The sequence below is a fragment of the Oryzias latipes genome, chromosome 21, assembly GCF_002234675.1.
Source record: "Oryzias latipes chromosome 21, ASM223467v1".
In the NCBI taxonomy this organism is placed as follows: Eukaryota; Metazoa; Chordata; class Actinopteri; order Beloniformes; family Adrianichthyidae; genus Oryzias; species Oryzias latipes.
Window position 1 is genome coordinate 5,235,542 of NC_019879.2, and position 17,621 is coordinate 5,253,162.

The 17,621-nt window shown below is 41.8% G+C and overlaps 1 protein-coding gene and 1 long non-coding RNA gene across 2 annotated transcripts; one reads left to right on the forward strand and one right to left on the reverse strand.

Annotated features, from left to right (window-relative positions):
• Positions 1 to 2,223: 2,223 nt before the first annotated feature.
• On the reverse strand, positions 2,224 to 11,471 carry hpx (hemopexin). The gene is given in 10 exon segments (NM_001104703.1): positions 2,224 to 2,650; positions 4,418 to 4,565; positions 4,650 to 4,780; positions 5,606 to 5,701; positions 5,816 to 6,028; positions 6,164 to 6,317; positions 10,594 to 10,751; positions 10,905 to 10,985; positions 11,066 to 11,088; positions 11,382 to 11,471. Coding segments are annotated over 10 exon segments (1,293 nt in total). The 5' UTR covers positions 11,441 to 11,471; the 3' UTR covers positions 2,224 to 2,420.
• A 1,686-nt stretch (positions 11,472 to 13,157) lies between these two features.
• Positions 13,158 to 15,462, forward strand: LOC110017424. The gene is made up of 3 exons (XR_002292826.2): positions 13,158 to 13,790; positions 13,920 to 14,021; positions 14,102 to 15,462. It is a non-coding gene; the product is annotated as an uncharacterized LOC110017424 (long non-coding RNA).
• Positions 15,463 to 17,621: the final 2,159 nt, after the last annotated feature.

A 17,621-nucleotide genomic window follows, 5' to 3' on the forward strand; every position in this document is an offset into this window, starting at 1 on the left:
TTTTAATTATCATTATGCCTTTTTTATTCAAAACATAAATAAACTTAGGACAGAGCAGTAGGAGTTCATTAGAAGCTGCCCCCTGAGTTGTGGGCGGGATCGTTGGCGAGGGAAAATCCCGACCCCAGTTTTGAGCTGGATGCCAACTCCAACCAGGAAAACGTACCTGGATCTATTTTTCTACAAGTGGATGCATCAGAATGGAGCAGAGCAGGAAGACTTTGACCCGCCCGCCGTATTTTCTATGTTACAAATGTCTACATGACAGTCTTTTTCCAAAGGTTTTTTTCTTCTGCTCCTGTATTCACAACGATTTGAATGAAGAAATACTCAGAAATGCAATTAAGAACGTTATTTCATTAATATATTTCCTCCATCATCAGAAAAATGCCACAAGAACATTTTAAAAACACGAAAAAATATCATTTTCATCAGAGTGGGTCTTTAATAAAATGAAATGAACACAAACAGCAGTCTGTAGTCTTCCATTGTGGGAATAATCTGCCTTAGAGTTCATTTTGGGTGATGTTTATCAGAAAAATAACAGCAGGATTGAAATCTTTTTTTGAAGTCTGTGATTGTGAGAAGTCAAGTCACGGAACATTTTTTATTTTATTTCACACTTTGCATTTCAAGTCCACTTTGAAATCTTTTTTCATTCTCATTTCAATACTTAAATCCAGTCTTAAATCCAGTCTTTGATGAATGATCTGAACTTGTTCTTTCAGCAGAGTTCCTCTCATTAGACGTGTTTTTATGCACCCACGTTGTCGGTCTGACAGCCTCGGCATTCGTGGCATCATATCAGAGCTGCTGAAGGGAGTCAGTGTCTCTTCCCCCTATTGTTATAGCAGGAATGAAGGATGGGTTTGTGTTATCCAATGAGGCCTGCCGTTATCAAAGACTTCTGATCCTGTCATGATGCTGACATCATCCCATTGCCTCATTTTGGAGCTGCATGATCTGCTGCAGGTCAGGAACTCCAAACTCCGGTGCAGAAATCCATTGAAAAAGAGGGATTAATCACCTTTTTGAGGCTGCGTTCCTCAAAAAAAAAAAAAAAAACTTACCTGAAAACATTTAAATGACTTGAACTTCAAACCAAATGAGACATACCAAAAAATAATTTGAAGAAGGTCTCCTCAAGCCACCAAACTCTTAGATTTTATCCTCTTCAGTCAGACTTCTGTTCAGGAAAGCTCTAACACTGTCTGGTGCTACAATATTATATTACAGTCAAATCATATTTGAGCTTAATTTTACGTTTTTACTCGTGTGATAAAAGTACAATTTGTTTGTGATTTAACCACCAAACACAAAAACAACAGATTTGTGTACAATTAACAATTTTCAAGCATTATAGATGTGTTGATGTTTCTATAGTAGGACATCTTATTTATAATATTTCTCTTCATATGTTGGCATGTGCATTTCGTGTCTGAATGCATCACAGCACAATTGTAGGAAGAAAAAAACAGTTGAATTGGTCTGATGAGTTCATGAAGTTAAACTCTTGCTCCATCTGCTGGTTAAAAAAGCAAAGCAAGACGTTCACCTCAGCATGCAGGAACATTTACCAACCTACCAAGTCAAATTAAGCTTTCCATGCATCCATCCATTAACCTATGAAGCTTGTTTTTGGACTGTGGGAGGAAGCTGGAGTGCTTGAAGAAAATCCATGCATTCATGGGGAAATAACATAAGGACCACGGTGGGATTTGAACCTGGTGAGGGTGCTAACCACTGCACCACTGTGGTCCATATTAAGCTTTCATTTAATTAAATAGAGGGATCCTAATATCAGACAAAGTAACTGGGATCGCCTACAGCAACCCCAATGAGTCTGCACAGGACAAAGCAGGGAAGTATCTGAGTTTCATGCACAGAAAACAATTGTGACTAATATAACCCTTGTGCTATCCTATAGGGTCCAGGTGACCCGATCCTTTCATTGACGTGTTCTCCCTACCATGACAAAGGTGGATAAAGGTGAAGAGGATTTCATGTAATCCATGGACACCAGTGAAGATCACAAATCATTGAAGAAAAAAGGTTCAGCGCACTGTCTACTGGGTCTAGATGACCCCACTTCCAATGTTAAAGTGCCTAGGATGAAACAACGGATAATGGGATTATCGCTTTTTACTACTCTGAACATTGGAATAATAATTGCTGCGGATCTTTTTGGACAACATCACAGTCCCAGAAAGAAAAGAAAAAACATTTGCACGAAAGGACCACAGACTTTATTTTGGATTATAAACATCCTTTTACAAGGAAGTAAGACATGCTGAGGTTTATTTTAATGTAAACAAAACTGTCTTTTAGTGAGTCCTCTTGCCAGTCGCCGTGTCATTGTTTTTCCATTGCCAGTGTGTTGAAAGTGACTCTGTTGCATTCAGTCCTGTCAAGTTAGCCTCTTAGTGGTCGCAGCCGAACAACTCCAGGGAAATTCTGTGCTGCTCAGGAAGGGCCCTGGCAGCTACAAAGGTTTTGGGGCTCTCAAAGTGGTAGTAGTGGTTTCCTCTGAACACTTTCACTCCTCCGGGACCGCACATGGCGCCGTCGACCTTCTTCAGGATGGAGATAGGACGCTTGTTTGTTGCAGTGCGAGGGGTGGCACTCATATCTACATCGTACATGTGCCGATCTGTGGAGACAAAAAGAAGACGGGTTTTTAGAGGGGTTTGATGTGTCTTCCGTTGCATCAAGCAGCTTCATCTTCTCTAGATCAAAGATCTTCATCCTTAGTCTTCCTCTGATTTTCTTGATAGATATTTTCACTTCTACCAGTCCACCAACTGTTTCTCAACATGAACTCCTTCACCTTTGTTAACCCTCCCACTTGTACCTGATTTACAGTTTCTTCCACACAGATATATTTTGTTGTGTTCCAACATTTTATAGTCCTCTCCTTTCTACTGTGCTTCTTTATATTTCCAGATTTGTTTCAATTTATTCCCTTCCCTCTGCAGACATTATGGAAATGGTCTCATTTTTATTCTGCTTTATCTGTGCATTAATTCACACAAACTGTCACACATCCACTCACCAGTGGAGGGATGCTGTGGGTTTAGTGTCTTGCATAGTATGACAGGTGCCAGAAAGTGAGTGATCATCTATACGGAGAGGAGATGATTCCCCCACCTCTTCATCAACATTTACCTACCTGTTTGTCTGTAAATTTTCTTTCCATAAAGCTCAGCACCAGTCTTGTCTGAAACTGATATAAATAGCTTGATCTATTCTCTCGCTTGGCTTCATGGTGAGGCAGACTCACTGTATGCACACATACTTGCTGCAACTTTGCATCCTGATCTTAAAAGCTGACTCTTCCACTTACCTCCCACTTTCCAAAAGTGAAATCGAAATGTCAAGTTAAATCCATTAAAATGCTAAAGAGCTCATTGAATTAATTAAGAATAATGTTAAAGTCTATCATAAAGCTTTTCAAATGAACCTTTCTAGGTTGTAAAAAGCATTGGTACCCTTGCAAAAACACGATGAACACCCCAGGAATAGTTCCATACAGAGAAAACAACACACACTGCTTCAGTGACTGTTTACACATCAAACCCTAAACTAGAAAGCCAAGAATGGGCTATTTGAAGGACATAAGTACAAATAAAGCTTAGTCAGTAACAAAACATATGTGTGTTTGCAGGGGGCATTTCAGCTCAATTTCCTTTTTTGAAAATTCAGATTTTAGTGAGAAAAAAAAAATCTGCTGCTGAAGTCTAATGGGGTAGAGTTCTGAACCTCCAAACTGCAGTTAACATGCAGCTGACGGGAAAAAAACTCACTGCAACAAGTCAAATGCTGCACTTCTGCTCAGCGGGGAAGAAAACAGCTAAAGTTTTTCTTTTTCTATGCATAAAACAAATTTGCATGAAAGCTGATTGTAAAATGTATTACCCTGTTCAGGTTAGATGTTTTCCCATTTACATGTATTTTATGCAGAAAGTCACATAAAATATAAATTCAGAAGATGTGATAAACAAGTTAAGTAGTTTCTCTTGTTCGGCTCACTTAGAAGAAGATGTTTAAGTTTTCATGACCAAGTGGTTTAAAAAGTCTGACTCAGAGTGCTAACAATTCACTTAAAAAAATTGAAAATATCAAGAAAATATAGCTTTACTTCAGATAAAAACTACATTTTAACCCTTGTGCTATTTTAGATGACCCCACCCTTACATTGACGTGTTCTCCCTACCATGACAAAGGTGGATAAAGGTGGAAAGATTTCATGTAATCCATGGACACCAGTGAAGATCACAAATCATTGAAGAAAAAAGGTTCAGAGAACTGTCTAGTGGGTCTAGATGACCCAACTCCCAATGTTAAAGTGCCTAGAATAGCACAAGGGTTACAACAGTCCCTTCCAGCACTAACAGTTTAAATTTTTTTGCCAGGTTACCTTTGATGATGTGGGCAATATGGCGGTCCTGGCAGACAAATGCAGCATCGATGGGGCCCTTAATGCCCAGCTCCGCCTGCACAGGCTTGGGATAACCGGCCAGGTGGGTGTGCGGCTCACCGACTCTGTAAACGAAGAGCTGATCATCCTGCAAGTACAAATCCAAAACAAGAGTCTTACTTCAGGTCTGACGGTCAAAATCACGACAGGTTTGGGTCTGATTTCACGGTACTTTGATCATGTAGAGGTGACTGTTGTAGGAGAAGACAGCGTCCACCTCGCTGTGCAGCTCCTTGAAGGCGCTCTCGATGGTGTCGGCCTTCAGTGTGTCGTTGCCTTCGTCCTTACGAATGTAATGGTGGCCTGCACAAAAGGAGATGTTGCAAAGTGTAAAAAAAAAAAATCAGCAAACGATAGTTAGTTGTGTCAAACCGACCACTGTTGAAAACAACCCAAATGCAAGGACCTGGATCTCACATTACACACCAGTTCTTGTTAATTGGTGCTCACTTCAGTCCCACTCCGATCATCTTTTAGATCATCATTAGGATTATGCCATTTTTTATCTAAAATATAAAAACGTGCCGTTTTCAAGGACATAGTTTCTGCAGAGCAGCATAGTTCAACAGAAATTGACCTCTGAGTTGTGGAAGGGACTGTTTTGGGGAGTAAGGCCGCCCCCACTTCCTGTCACCCAGCTGTTTACACACTCTCCCACTAACTTACAGCCCTTCACAACTCCAGCCTGACATTTGCAGCGTATCAAAAAAGGCAAGCCATAAAGGAAATATCCAGCTGTACAGTTTTGAGTCGGATACCAGCTCAGACGAGGCAAACAAAGGCGTACATGAAACTAGTCGTGGATGCATCAGAGCCAGGAGCTTGTGGCCCAGCCAGCGTATTTCCTACATCACAAACGCAGGCTTTTTCAAACTGTTTTTTTTTCTGAATCACAATGATTTGAATAAATAAATACTCAGAAAAGCTATTTTAGTCCTAATCTTCTGTTTCCATGTCCTCCATTATCAGAAAAAGGACACAAGAACATGTTAAAAACACAATTTTCGTCAGACTTGAAAAAGATTTGCCCTGAATACATCGTCACATCAACTGAATAAATCTGGAAAGGCACAGAAATGTAAAAAATTGTGGATAACGTGACATGTTTTGTTGTCACATACATCTCACCTCTGAAGGCATAAATGTTTCCTGTGTCGTCTGAGGTGATGGCATCCAGGTGGACTCTGCTGCAGCGCTCTCGCTCTTCGTGGTCGTTGTCCTCATCTGAACACAAGGTTGATCAATATTTTCTCTCTGTACGGTAAGGGCTTCAAAACAAACGTTTCTGCCAAAAAAAAGCTGCAACACCCTTTTAAACTGATTTAATTTGACACTTACCGAACTTGGAGCACCTCATGAAAAACTTGCGTGCATCTTTTGGGTATTTGCCGCGCACCTCTCCGGTTTTCGGGTCAAACTTGGAGAACTTGTGTCCGTGGAAGCAGTAGTAGTGCTCCATGAAGCGGAAAGCAGAGGTGCAGTTCGGCATGGACCTGAAATCCCTCTCATCGACGGTCTTGTTTTTAACATAGAAGTGGAAGATTTCGTTCTCTGCAAAAAAAACAAAAAAAAAACTTGGAATGATTCGGCTCTTTAGTTAACATGACACATCAAATCCTACCAAACTTAAAAAGAAGATTCCACAGAGCAAAAATGAAGTTACTCAGCAAAAACATGGAAGCTTACTTTTGAAAAAGATGACAGAGTCTTCAACGCATTCGGGTTTGGGACACTCAACAGCAGCATCCAGGTGGTCGGGAATTCCAGGGAACACTTCAGAGATGGCTTTAGGGTAGCCTGCCTCCAGCTTGTGTTGGTAATAGGCAAACACTTTGTTGTCCTGCATCAAAGGATCACCTTAGTATCAGGTTGTTGTAGAATACACAATGTTTTTTGTATTCATACTGTAACTTTTAGTAAACAAGGGTTGACATTTTGACCCCTCCTTAATTCTTTTCTGCATCCAGATACGACACTACAACTCACATTACACTTCTGATACAATTGGAATCAGACCCTGCATTTGCAGCAGGGTTCAAACACTTTGACACTGATCCATACAGGGGGACGTCATAACGGGCATAGTTAGTCACTTCAGAGAACAAAAAGTTTGTGTGCCCTCAAAAATTTGTATCACTCAGGGCTGCTCCATGTCTGTTCCTCAAGACAGACATTGGTTTGTTCCAGTCCGCCTACGGTAAGCTAATTAGCATGACCTAAATATTTCAATTTGAAACTTTATTAAGTATTGTTCATCTTTGAACTGGATTTTTCTTTATTCTCTTAGGTTCAACGTCTTTAATAATGAGTTGTTAAATGTTAGGATTGTTTTGCAGGAGTAATTTTCATTTCATTGTGGATAAACAAATAAAAATTGAGGGTCAGGCATCCCACAAAAATGTCTACAAGTGTACTTTTTTTCTAGATAAAGACCTTACCGACTTTCAGATTACAGACATACTTTCTCCTGTTTATTTATTTATTTTATCAGTTTATTTAACAGGCAGGGTGCAAAAACTGAGTGCAATAACCGGGTCTCTGTGCAATAACACACAATATTTATTATGCTGCACTCATTGCAACTCAACTTATTCTATTCTGTGTTGCTTATGCTATATTTAATCATTTCTGTACATATTGTACATATCTTTGATTAGATTTTGTTAACAGTAATTTTATTTCATTTCATTTTATTTTCACCCCTCCAAGGCTGCTACAATTTGATTGTATTGCCATGTTCAATGACAGTAAAGGATTCTGATTCTGATTAAAAGCGATGCTGCAATTCGCCAGAATTAAGGCCCGTACACAACGGGACGAATATTCGCCAGGCGTTATTCGCCAGCGTTTTTCGCCACGTTTTTTGTGTTCACACCCAGGCGATTTTCGCTGACGATGAGCCGAGTGAACATGCAATTTCATTCCCTGACATTAGATGGCGCTTAATGTAAAACAGAAATACTCCTGTACACAAGGTGGCGCTGCGCAACTTTACGCTTTTTAAAGTCGCTTTTCACTCAGAAGAAGAGAGTAAGTATTTACGCGCTTGTCAGAATCATACAAAGAAAACATGAATATTTCAAGCACCAGTTGCTCCAACTGGTGCTTGGTTCGGGGATATTTTAGAATGTCCGTCATTATTTCTTCGCGGCTGTGTAGATGCAACTCGGCGTCTATCTTCTTCGCTGGTATGTGTGCTCAGCAAGGCAGTTTTGTGTTTGAGCGCCCCCAAGTTGTGTTTTACTGTAACTTCAGAAGCTCCAGACACGTGTGCAAAAGCGCCATTCTCATTGGTCGTATAGATTTCGACGTGACGCGTCAAACCAAAAGAACGAACCCGAGGCGTTTTTTAAAAAGTGACGCTTTGACGTGTGGCGTTTTTTCGGGTCGGTGTGCACACTCACATTGGTGCCCTCTGTTTAGTAACGAAGCGTTAAACGTTGGCGAAAATCGCGGGCGAAATTCGTGTGAACAGGCCTTTAGCCTTATGGCTATTTTTTTTTATCTGTAGCCCCTGGACAGGTGTTAAAAATTGTCAACCTAAAAAGCTCAAAAATCAATCACATACAGTAATTGCAAAAATATATATAATAAATTTATTTATTTATTTATTTTTATTTATTTATTTTTTTTTTAACTTGTCCTATCCAACAGCTGGGCAGACAGACGAGAGCTGAGGGCCTCTTGTGTTGGACATATTTTGCTTTAACAAGAGGGGTTATTAATCTTCTGACAAACCAAAGGTATGTCTGAATAAACCCCTTTTGTAATTGAGGCCAAACTTTATTAATTTCAATCATGTCTGAAAATCTTTGGTGTTGGACCGGACGGAAAAGGAAAGAGGGGAAGAAGAGAGAGGGACGCTAGAGAGAGGGGGGGGGTAGGGGGTGATAATAGGAGGGGAAGGGGGACAAGACCATGAAGCAGCATACAGCAACAAGTTTACTGGTTGTTAATCATTATGGTAAGTTTCAAATGCAGTACAAAAAGGGCGGGGCCCGTCCACACACACACTCCAATGTTACAAACACACCTGCTAGCCGCAAAAATGTCCACCTGTCGACATGTACACAAAACAGATAGTGTTCACACACGCATACGTATGCCTTAAAACCAACTAGTGTGAAATATTTCAGTCATTCAGTCATGCAAGCTATTAGTGCAAAGGTGAGCTAACACCAGCGCTCAGGTGAGGTTTTATGTTCTTCTAAAATGGATGGTGGAACGTGAAAAGAAGGAGGGAGAGTGCCCAGCCATCCCCACCCCAAGACCCCCACCGCAGCAGCAGCGGCAGCCGGAGTCCCCCCAACGCCACACGGGAACCGGCAGGGAACAACCGCCGCCCGGGCGACCAAGCCCGCCACCCAGGCCAGGGCCAGCAGGGCCGCCGCAAGGCCCCCAGAGCCAGAGGCCAGGGAAGCACGGAGGGAAAGAGAGGGCCGCCCCAGCCCAACCAGGAGAGCAGCCCCCCTGCCGCGCCGGGAGAACCCAACGCAGAGCCCCACCGGAGAAGGACGCCCACAGCCCCAAACGAGCACCCCACCACCGCCCAGGAGTTCCGGGCATCCCCCCCCCCAACCCCAGGTACGAGCCAGGACCCGCCAAGGGAGACCCGCTCCGCGCTCCAGGCAGCCATCCGCCCGGCCCACGGTTGGTCTAGGGAGGAGCGAGGCAGGGGGCCCGCCGCCCCCGCCCAGGAGGGGGGAACCCCGGGGAAAAAAAAGAGGGCCCACAAGGGGTGTTATAAATATGGCCCGACCAGGCTCGGCCACAGTTGGAAATTTGGCGGGGCCCAGCACTCAGGAGCAAGGACCAGAACCCACCCCCCAGGGACCAGACAGCCCCGGCCCAGATGTAATGTGAACTCCCCCACCGCGCGGAGAGAGCACCGCCGGGCCCAGGAAGCCGGCACCCCGGGGACACGGCCGCCGTTGCAAAGGGGGGCCCACACCCCCCACCAGGGAAGAGGCAGGGGACAGACGGACCCAGGTCCCACCTTCCTTGCAAAATGTGTGTGCGTGTATGTGTGTTTGAGATGGTGTGTGTGTGCATGTGTGTGTGTTTATGTTGGGATGTATATATTGAGGGGGGAGGGGTGTGTGTACTAAGGGGGGTGCAGTTAAAATTGGCGGGTAGGGCACTAAGGGGACATCTCCTGATTACTCACAGTGACGTCCCCTCACCCTCCCCACCAAGGGGCCCTAAATGTCTAAGGTGCGGTTAAAATTGGCGGGTAGGGTGCTAGGAGGACATCTGCTGCTTGCTGGCAGTGATGTCCAAGCACCCCCCCTACCAAGGGCCCTACATGTCTAAGGTGCAAATAAAACCGAAAGAGGGGGGGCCCACTCCATACGGCAACCATAGGAGGGGGGCCACTGCCTAGTAAACCCCCCCCCCAAGGCTCATCGCAGGCTAAGCCCCCCACCCCCTCACCCTATTATGAGGTTATATGAGGAAGGGGGTAAGTTGGGGACAGCTGATAGACTGTCCCCCGGTGGTCAAACAGCTGTCCCCCCCCCCCCCCCCAGCAAGGGGGCCAGGCCCACCCAGCCCAGGGGCCCCACCCCCGGAGGCGCCGACACCCCAGGCCCAGCACCACCCCCCCCACACAGAGAGAGAGGAGCCAGAAAGCGCCGGCCCCCCCCGGAGCAAGCCCAGGCCCCCACCCCCAAACGCCGGCCCTAGAAGAGCTCTGGTCAGGCCTCGACGGGGCCGAGGCAGCCAACCGGTCGGGGAAACCGCCGATGGCCTCAGCGGAGACCCCGACCCGTCAACCCCCCCTGCCCCGTACCAATAGTGGACACCCCCCCCCCCCCCCCAGAATGCCCCCCCACAGGTCAGGGCCGACAAGACCCCCCACCCCACCCCCCCCCCAGACCCCGCAGCCGAAGCGGAGGACACCCAGAGCGACCAGGGGCCCCAAGAGGGTTGTCCCGTCCCCCCACAGAGCCAGGGAAGGGCCGATCCCAGCCCCAGGCGTAGATGGGAAGCCCATCCAGCGTACTCTAAATTTATATATAATAAATTTAGATTTATTATATATACTCTAAATTTATATATAATAAATTTAGAGTACATATAAATAATATTTCTGCTTTGTCTCAATCTCAACATACCAAGAAGAAGAACATGCGGTCGTGGTGGTTGGGGTCGTCCTCGTAGTGCATGCGGAAGGCAGCATCCACGTGTCCCAGGTGGTGATGGTCATCCAGCTCAGCGAAAGACTTATTGGACAGCTCTGCTTGTCCATGGAAGCCTTTGAACAAATGGTCCTCTACAAGGAAAAGTGGGCCGTTTAAAAAAATATATGGTTCTTTTGTCCTGTTTTCTAGTAGAACCTCAAAGGTTTTGCATGAATGCACAGAATTTAGATTTTTGCTCTCAAAAATGCTCAGTGGTGTATCGTGTTCTGTATTTTCAAACGTACCTTTGAAAAAGTAAGGGATTCCTTCTTCGTTCACAGCGACAGCATCCATCTCAATGCCTTTACAGCGGTCGCGGACAGCTCCTAGATTTCAAATGAGAATTGAAGTAAACGTTTAGTGGGATTTCTTTTGTGGAACAAATGGGTTGAGTGCTGAAACTTGCCTTTGCGGCGGTGTTCATGGTGGCTGTTTAAAGAAGAAGAAGAACTTTTTAACAATATTTTACATCATAAAGTTTCCAAGACTTCCAAATAGCAGTCAAAAAATCTGTTTAAAACGTAAACGTTTGTCTTCCTCTTTGGTCCCCCTGAAGGAAAAGTCATACCCAAAGGTGAGCCTGCACAACAAATACAGGTCCGACTCCAAATCAGACTTGATATCAGTGAAGCAAATCTCTTATCAATATTAAACTTTAGTAATTTAATTCATTTTATAGAATGAAGACAAAAAAAACAAAAATGGAACGTTGTTCTACTTACTCAGCCCAGGCCAGAGCAAGGGCCAGGCAGAGAAACAAGGCCTGCGGGAGCAGCTTCATCTCGTGGTGTCCTCTGGTCCAAAGCCTGGAGATCCTGGGAAAGGTGCCATGGCTCCAGCTCTCCATCCGTTTTTATCAGCCGCCGCTCCATGTAGGCAGCCTCACATTGGACCACAAACGCCCAAGGAGGAGGGATCAAGCATGCAGGAGCAGGGCGTTGGTCAGACACCCACGATGTTTGATTTTCCCCCACATTGTGCCCCCAGAGATCTCCATCCTCCCTCCCCAGCCATGTCTCACCCACAGCAATTCAAAGAAACTGAACTTTATTTCTGTCGTGATGTCTGATCAATAGATGGATATCTTGTAGACTTTAAATGTTTCTGCCTCTTTATGCAAAATCATTTTAAAAGTCTAAAAAAAAAACCTATACAGTCCTAAAAATGAATTTCTACGTGTTCTATAGTTTGTGTTACTTCAGCAAAGCATCTTTTGGAGACCCAACATTGATATATATTTTCTCCTACAACAATTTGGCATTTTCTTTTCTTTTTTTAATGAATGACAAATGTTTTTGCATAATCAGATGTTAAGATTTAAATGTTTTTCAAAATAAACTACTGTTTTTGATGTTTTTTACAACCTTTGTACATAAAAAGTAGATTCCAGAGGTTTCTGGAAGTCTGCCCGGTCTACCGCTCAGGCCTGGTTCAACTCAAAGGTAACTAACCCAGAGTCCCCTCAAAATAGACAAATAATGCGGACATGTGCACTTTAGATCTCCACAAACCTGGGTTATGTAACGTTCTTCAGATGAACATTAACAGAATGTAAGGGGTTGGCCTCATCCAATGGATACAAAGGGCAAGATGAATTAAATTACATTATATTATATCCAGCAATGCTATTTTTTACAGTCAGAAGAACACTTCAATTGAGATCCACATGCGTGATTAGTCACATGACCATTAACAACACGATTAAACAGATGTTAGATGTGCAATTTGCTGGTGTCAGACTGAGAGAATCATGATCACTGGCTGAATCCTGAAGCAACCTTTCAGAGTACAGGGTTGCTTCAGAACAGCCTCACTGGGAAAAGGTCCTGCTTCAAATCCCCGCTAGGATTTTGTGTCGAGTTTGTGTGTTCTCCTCATGCATGCATGGGTTTTCTCCAGTTACTTCAGTTTCCTCCTACAGTCCAAGAACATACCCTTATGGGTTAATTGGTGTCTCTAATTTGCCCCTAGGTGTGCATTTGAGTCTGTGACCCTCCAACAGACCGACAGCCTATTCAGTGCGTATCCCCACCTTGACCCAACAGTTGCTGGGTTGGCTCCAGCAACTATCTAACCTTGAAAAGGATTCAGGAGGACCTGAAGGTGGATGGATGAGCTTAAAAATACAAATGAACATCAACATAAAAATCTTGAATTCCTTAAAAACTTTTTTTTGGGGGGGGGGGGGGGGGTGTCAAACTGATGATTGTAAGTCATGCATCATCAATTAAACCCTCAAACATAAAGTGTAAAAACAGAAGCAGCCACTCCATGGCTACTCCTTCACTGTAGCAGAACAACCATCATAAATTCTATTTAGTCTATACTTTTGAACGCTTTTATACTTGTAGATCTCCCTATTTCCATCCCCGATGCATTTATTGTTCTTTTTCTTCCTCCTCTGTCTTTGTATGTCTGTGTTACAGCCTCTTTACAAAGACATTAGTCTTATTTTATTGTTAATTCATTTGGATATTTATTGATTTTCCTCATAAACTAGCTTTTTAAACACATTTGGTTATTCTATTTTTTTTTAGAGTCAACAGTATCCCCAAAAACTACACAAACAGGCTGATGGGCTGTTGAGCAACACTCCTGCATGGTGGAGCGCACGCATGACAGATTGTTTGTGTGTGGGTGTGTGTGTGTGTGTGTGTGAGGGGGCTTTTAGCCTTTACTGAGGCAAAGCAGAATTCAAGTCTGTCACGTTGTGCACGTACAGTTGCCAGCAGGTCTGGCGTTTCTCCTTTTTTTCTCTCATTTGCACGGTAAAAATTCCATCACACCACCTGTCTTATTTGTGCAGCTATGCTCATAATGAGGCCATTCATTTACAGTTTTTATTTATTTGTTTTTTTACCAATGTTTACACTCTAAAATAAAAATCTCCACACAATTTGAAAAATTCTACACCAAGGAGCAAAACACCGCCACAGATTTGCACAGCATTACACACAATGTCTGCTTCACTCTTTTTTGCAAAACATTACACACAGTGATTTGTGAAACTAAACAAACATTTCGACACCTAAAACACACAAAAGGATTGTGAGGTTACTTCCTTGTCATTACAAAGCCCCGCATTGCCAACGACCACACAAATGAACAAGTTGGAAACTCACATCCACAAGGTGTGGAAGCACACATGTGCTATTTTGAAAACGCAATATGTGCCACGGCAACACCCTCTGCACTGCTATCACACAAAATGTAAATCCGGGAGCCTATAAAGCAAATCTAATACTTGCATTTTTTGACAGATTGCACAAGAATGTCACAGCGTTACACCAAGTGGACCAGATGCAGTGCATTGTTGTGTGGGACGACGTCTCATTCCATCGGGCTGCTGTGGTCCAGAATTGGTACCGTGATCACCCTGAATTTGAAGTCTTCCCCCATTCTCCCCCCTTCCTGAATCCAATCAAAGAGGTTTTTTTTCCAGCATGGCGGTGGAAAGTATACGACCTGCGGCCCTATTACTGTTTGCCCCTCATTCAGGCCACGGAGCAGGCATGGGATCAAATAGAAGAGCCTTCTGTTCAGGGGTGGATCTGTCACTCACGGCGATTCTTCCAACGGTGCCTGATCCAGCCCGGCAGAGCCATGAGGAATAGTTACAGTATTTCAGTTTTTCTGTGTATTTGTCTACAGATTTTATTTGTGTCATTGATTTTATTGTTGGTTGATTACTGTAACTGATTATGGTAAGGAATACTGTATTCCTTAAATTGAAATAAAGACTTGGAATATTCAGTCAGGCATCAGTGTCGTGCCGTGCATGATAAGTTTGTAGTAGGTCTATTTGTGTTCATTCTCCCTTTATCTTTTTTTAGTTTAAACAATCAAAGCAAGAATAATGCACAAAACATTACAATCAGCATTCATGCATTCATACAAATTAGATATTAAATCAAAGTTTACTTGAAAGGGAGTGGAAGGAAGCGATCTCATATAATCCCACCTCTATTCTACCATAAGCATTTTTATTACATGACTTATCAATATTCAGTTTATCAGATATCCATGCCTTACCAACACAGTTTCAGGTCATTACCAATGCTTAAGTATCAATAAATCACATGACAAAGATGAAGTACTTCATAATTGTGTAAAATAGACATAACTCTACTTTGGATAATAATTTACCACATACAGATCAGTTGTATAAAATACATTCTGATTATTTTCATTAGAAAAATCATGATTATGATTAAAAATAACCCTATATCAGAAAATTGACATAACAAATCATGACTTTTTGGGGCAAGTGCAGTGATATAATTACAGATCAATCACTTTAACCATCTTCAATAATTGATTAGGCAATTGTATTATTGTAATTATAAGGTAATGCTGTGAAATAAAACAGGGTCCACATCCTGTCGATTGTCCAAGATTTATCTCAAACTAATCATGAAGAATGTTGTGTTGTGTTGGGTTTGTCACTATTTTGTTTTGTCATTGAAATGATCACTAGCAAAACAATGTCTGACCCAATATCTAACACATGCTATTTTCTAAAAATTAGGTGTTTTTTTTTACAATTATGTTTTTTTATTTATCCCTGGAGTGTGAAACTGTCTGCAATAGTGTCTGATCATTGATGACTGTGTTGGGAAAATGAAAACTAACGGCATTTTGGTTAATATATGTTGTGCCTGAAGTGTTTCCTTCTGCAAAAAATCCAGAAATTCAGCAAATTGAGAGTGCTGTTTGGATAATTGTGATTATATTTTGAGAAATGGAATCCAGCTTTTCAAATTGTGTGTAAACGTTTGATAAAAACTGTAATCTAAATTAAGATTATATTTCATCATTGGGTTGTATTTATAAAGGAAAAATAAAAATACATATTTATTCTCTTTCTCTGCAACTTTTAGTTGGATGATTATCAATAGATCTGGGGGGGGGGGGGGGTTATATGATGCATTCAAATACTATTTTAGAAATATTTTAAAGTCTAGATCTGTTTTACATCTAATAGAAAACCATAAGCAGCATCTGAATAAGATAATCCTAGATAATCCTAACACCTGTCCAGATCCTAGATAAGATAATCATCAATAAGGTCAGATTTATTTCCAAATTGCACTTCACAAACCAACTGATGCCATTTTGGTTGCTACCAAAACCGTTCCCACGGATGGTTGTGAATGGCAGCCTGTCCCACAGTGGGTAAAGTCCTCTCAGAGTGTGTGTGAATGTGTGCAGCTCCTGTGAAGTGCATCACCTTATATATTTGTTTCTCAACAGGATCCAACGCTCTAAAAAATGCTTGCTGTTCTGCTTGATTCTCCGTTTACCTGTCGCCTGCTTTGAGCTGGCTGCAGCCTGCTGGCCTTCACTGTTCGTCACGAACAAACAGATGCAGGTGAAAGTCAAGGGTTATCTGTGTTTTTGTGTCAGCAAAAGAGTCATTCAAGTCCACGTTGTTTTAGGTTAAAATCGATTTGTTTTATTCCATCTATACTCTAAAATGCCTGATTTGGCCCTGATTGAAATCACAAGAGCTGAATCCTTTCTTTTTTCGTCATTTCAGGTTTATAGAGACAGGGAACGGACTAAACAAAGTGTTAATGGGATGGGAGCAACCTGCTGCAAGTCTGAAAGCTGCAATCACACAGAGAACATTCAGCTTGATGCAGTCATGTAAGAGTGGATTTATGTTTGGCAAAATGCAGGAAAAAGCGCAAAAAGAGAAAAAGCAAGCTAACAGATAAGGTTATATCATGAGTCCTAAATAGTTTATTCAGTTTAATTGATACAAGTAATGAGCATGGTGTCCGAATTCCATTCAAAATCCAGAGCACTAGATAGTCCTGCACTATATAGTTTTTCAGTAGTTAGGGAGCAGGGAGATAATAACTAAATAGCTAGGAGGCAAAGACTGTGGATATGTTTGAATTCCCACTTTAATCCCTAACTACTAAAAAGCTATATATTGTTATGGATTTTGAATGGAATTCGGACACCATGCTCTCTACTTTTTTTTAAATGGCGATTATGACGTCATCAATTATGCAAAGTTAAAATCTAATTGACAGGCGACCATTTATGAATCCACCGAACTCTGAAGATGAAAACGGTAACATTTTCATTTAAAAAAAAATACATGTAAAACATTTTCTTTGCACAAACGAAGTGCATTGTGGTCTATATGGGATGAAAACGGAGAGTGTTTAAAATATGAGTATTCATTTGTTTCTGTTATGTTTCCTTGCATTTGTGGTAGTTTTGTTTTAAGTTTTCCTTTATTTTTCTACCTTCAGACTAAGTTTTAGGCTTTATCTTGTCTGCAGTCCCTTTTAAATGTTTTGACCTTCCCCCCAAGTTAGTAAAATGGTCTGGTCTGTAACTATATTTATGTAAACTACACTGTTTGGTTTTAAAGTCTTTTATTCACTTTGACAGTGGGATAAGTGAAACTTGTTAAATTCCTCTGAAGTTCATTCTGTTTTGTTGACTTTTTTAAGAGCTCAGTTAGTGAATTTTGCATTTTTTCTATCAAAAATAATACAAGTTTAAAATATAAGAAAAACTAGTAAAAAAATGTTTTAAACAATAATTTTATTCAATATTGAAGGGAAATGGAAATCTATATTATTTGAGGAATTAACTTATGACATAAATAGCGTGTTTTTTGCATGAACATGAAATAAAATCTTTCCAGACCTCAAACACCAACAGAGAGACAAACATTTATTTGCGTTATTAAAATACTTTAGTTGAACTGATAATCACCAATGAATTTGGAGTGTTTACAAATTTCAATCTATCACAGATTCTGATTTTGGTTTCCAGACATTTCTAAAACTTCTGCTTTTAGTGACGTTTATATAGAATCACACTTTTTTTTAACAAACAAAGGATTGTTAGTTCTAAATGTCTCTTTCAAATGTAGATGGCATCAAAATCTTTACCATTAAGCCACAGAATAGAATAGAATCTTAAAGGTTTGGTTT